The 2,515-nt window shown below is 31.5% G+C and overlaps 1 protein-coding gene across 1 annotated transcript; it reads left to right on the top strand.

Moving 5' to 3' along the window:
* The first annotated feature begins 1,895 nt into the window (after positions 1-1,895).
* Positions 1,896-2,222, top strand: LOC140011372 (uncharacterized). The gene has a single exon (XM_072060163.1). It carries the CDS (start codon positions 1,896-1,898, stop codon positions 2,220-2,222), a length of 327 nt encoding a protein of 108 aa, XP_071916264.1.
* Positions 2,223-2,515: the final 293 nt, after the last annotated feature.

Genomic DNA, 2,515 nt, shown 5'->3' with positions numbered 1-2,515 from the left:
TAGGGTTCCAAAAGGTAACAGGAATGTTACCTATAAATAGGGTTATGGTCCCCAGGTCACATGCATCATTCTAGTTGTCGTATTTCCTAATACCACAAAATAACTCTTCCCTGATATCCCATCGTCAGAAAAGATACCAGAGAGAAACTAAAGGGTTCTCTCAAAGGATCGGTAAATACGTGTTGATTTGGAAGGCCACCCCAATATCTTTGGAGATACATATATCAGTTTATCGATATGGATTCAGATACGCTTCCGCTATTTTTTACTGTTAATTTATTTCTTAATAATCGCCATATAGATTTTGGGTTTAATAGGTGATGGTTTTCACCAAAAGTTAAATTTAGATAACCACCCTAACAAATGGTATCAGAGCCCATATGGTTGATTATTAGGAAAAATTTTGAATTTAGAAATTCATAATTTTTGAGTTTTTTTTTGTTCATATAGAACTATGATTAATTTTGGATTTGCTTGCATGGCTAACAAGTTTTTGTTCCGTGATTTTGCCCAAGTTAATATCACTTCACGTTAACTGCTGATTATGAGAATTGTACAATTCGGCAATTTAGAAAGGTACAAATTACTTTTGTTCCGTGGGTTTCCGTGGGTCACTTTACCAAATATGATAAAGAAAGGATGAATTCGTGGGTTCCACCACTATGATGGAAAAGTCTTCATAAGTCTTTCATGGTCATAATTATTCCATGGTTATGGTTTTGATTAGTCAAATACTATTCTGGTCATGATTGGTTGCATATGCTGTAGACTTAAAGTCTAGTGCTCATGGCAGTAGTTAATTCATGGATTGTACTATCTATTGTTTTGGTTAACAATGAATCCAGGCATTTGGTTTTGTTTGAAACTATGACCAAGTGGCACGTGTTTCAAAAAAAAATTAAGTTTCCTTGGCCTAGTTAATTGTTTATTTTGTTTATATCGCTTGAACCCATTTATGGATATGCCTTTGATTATAAAATTAGGACAATTAAGTTGAATTTTTGACTTGTTTCCTTGTTTAAGAGCCAATATGTATATATTTATGTTAAGGAAATTAGAGTTTATTTAATTTAAATGAACCCTAATAAAGTTAATAAGACATTCAAGTCCTACAAAGTCTATATATTAGGCCCATTAAATATGCAGTTTTATAAAATACTTATGGATTTCAAGAGAATTTTTTTTTTGGGCTTGAATGATAATTTTGGATCAAATTATGGATATGGGCCTTTTGGTCCAATAAGTCTTGATCCAATTGACTGGTTTGACCAGGTTCGGCCACGTTTTGATCAAAGTTGACCAAAGTTGATTTTGATTAAAATTTTTATTTCTTTTGGATAATTTTAAATTTGAATATTGGTATAATTATATATATTTTGGAATAAATTAATTGAAATAATATGCCACCAAAGTGACCTCTATTATGAAAATTATTTTATTTTGAAATATAACTAGTTAGGTACTTGTAGTTTTATGAATATTGATCGGCCCAAAGGAAGGTCAATATTTAATAAAATTACAGGTGCACTTGTGGTAATAAATACGTGATAATTATTTGGTTTTTACATGTGATTTATAAATTGGCCCAAAGAAAAATTTATTTCTGACATGTTATTATTATCAGTATTTATTACTGTACCAAGATATCACTCAAAAGTTAATAGTTTTGTCCAAAGAAGAAATATTAATAGAATATCGATATCTTGAGATGGAGTTACCTTTATTTGAATTTATTATTATTTTGATTTATATGAGTATAGTTTTAATTATTTTATATTTTCTGTTCAGTTGCGAATGATCTTACAAATATTACTTCCAACATCAATAATATTCCGATGTTGAATGACACAAAGTTCAAGTCCTGAAAAGAAAATCTCTTGATAGTACTTGGAGTAATGGATCTCGACTTTGCGTTAAGGATAGATTCTCCACCGCCTCTTATAGATCAGAATACCTCTGATGAAAAGAAAAATAATGAGAGGTGGGAGAAATCAAATCGCTTGTGTCTGATGATCATTAAAAAGGCCGTTCCAGAAGCATTCAGGGGAACAATGTCAGAAACGACTATAACCGCTAAAGAGTTCCTTCAGGACATTGAAAAAAGATTTGTCAAAAATGAAAAGGCTGAAATTAGTATGCTCTTGACATGCCTAGTTTCAATGAAATATAGTGGTAAAGACAATATCAGAGAGTATATTATGGAGATGTCTCATTTTGTTTAGAAATTAAATGCACTTAAGTTGAAACTCTCTGAAGAGTTACTAGTGCATTTGATTTTAATATCTCTTCCTACACAGTTTAGTTAGTTTAAGGTGAGTTACAACTGTCAAAAGGAGACTTGATCTCTAAATGAATTCATCTCACATTGTGTAGAGGAAGAGGAAAGGTTGAAGCAAGAGCAGACAGAAAATGCCCATTTGGTGTCAACCACTAATAATAAAAGTAAAGGACTTAAAAGAAAGAAGGAAAAAGAAGCTACAGGTACAGCGCCACAAAAGAAACAACAAAAGAAACC

Source organism: Coffea arabica, chromosome 7e (genome assembly GCF_036785885.1).
Source record: "Coffea arabica cultivar ET-39 chromosome 7e, Coffea Arabica ET-39 HiFi, whole genome shotgun sequence".
Taxonomy (NCBI): domain Eukaryota; kingdom Viridiplantae; phylum Streptophyta; class Magnoliopsida; order Gentianales; family Rubiaceae; genus Coffea; species Coffea arabica.
This window is presented reverse-complemented; position numbering and strand designations above follow the sequence as displayed.

Excerpts from the sequence above, each read along its gene's own strand:
- LOC140011372 (XM_072060163.1), top strand. The coding sequence starts at position 1,896 with ATGGATCTCGACTTTGCGTTAAGGATAGATTCTCCACCGCCTCTTATA.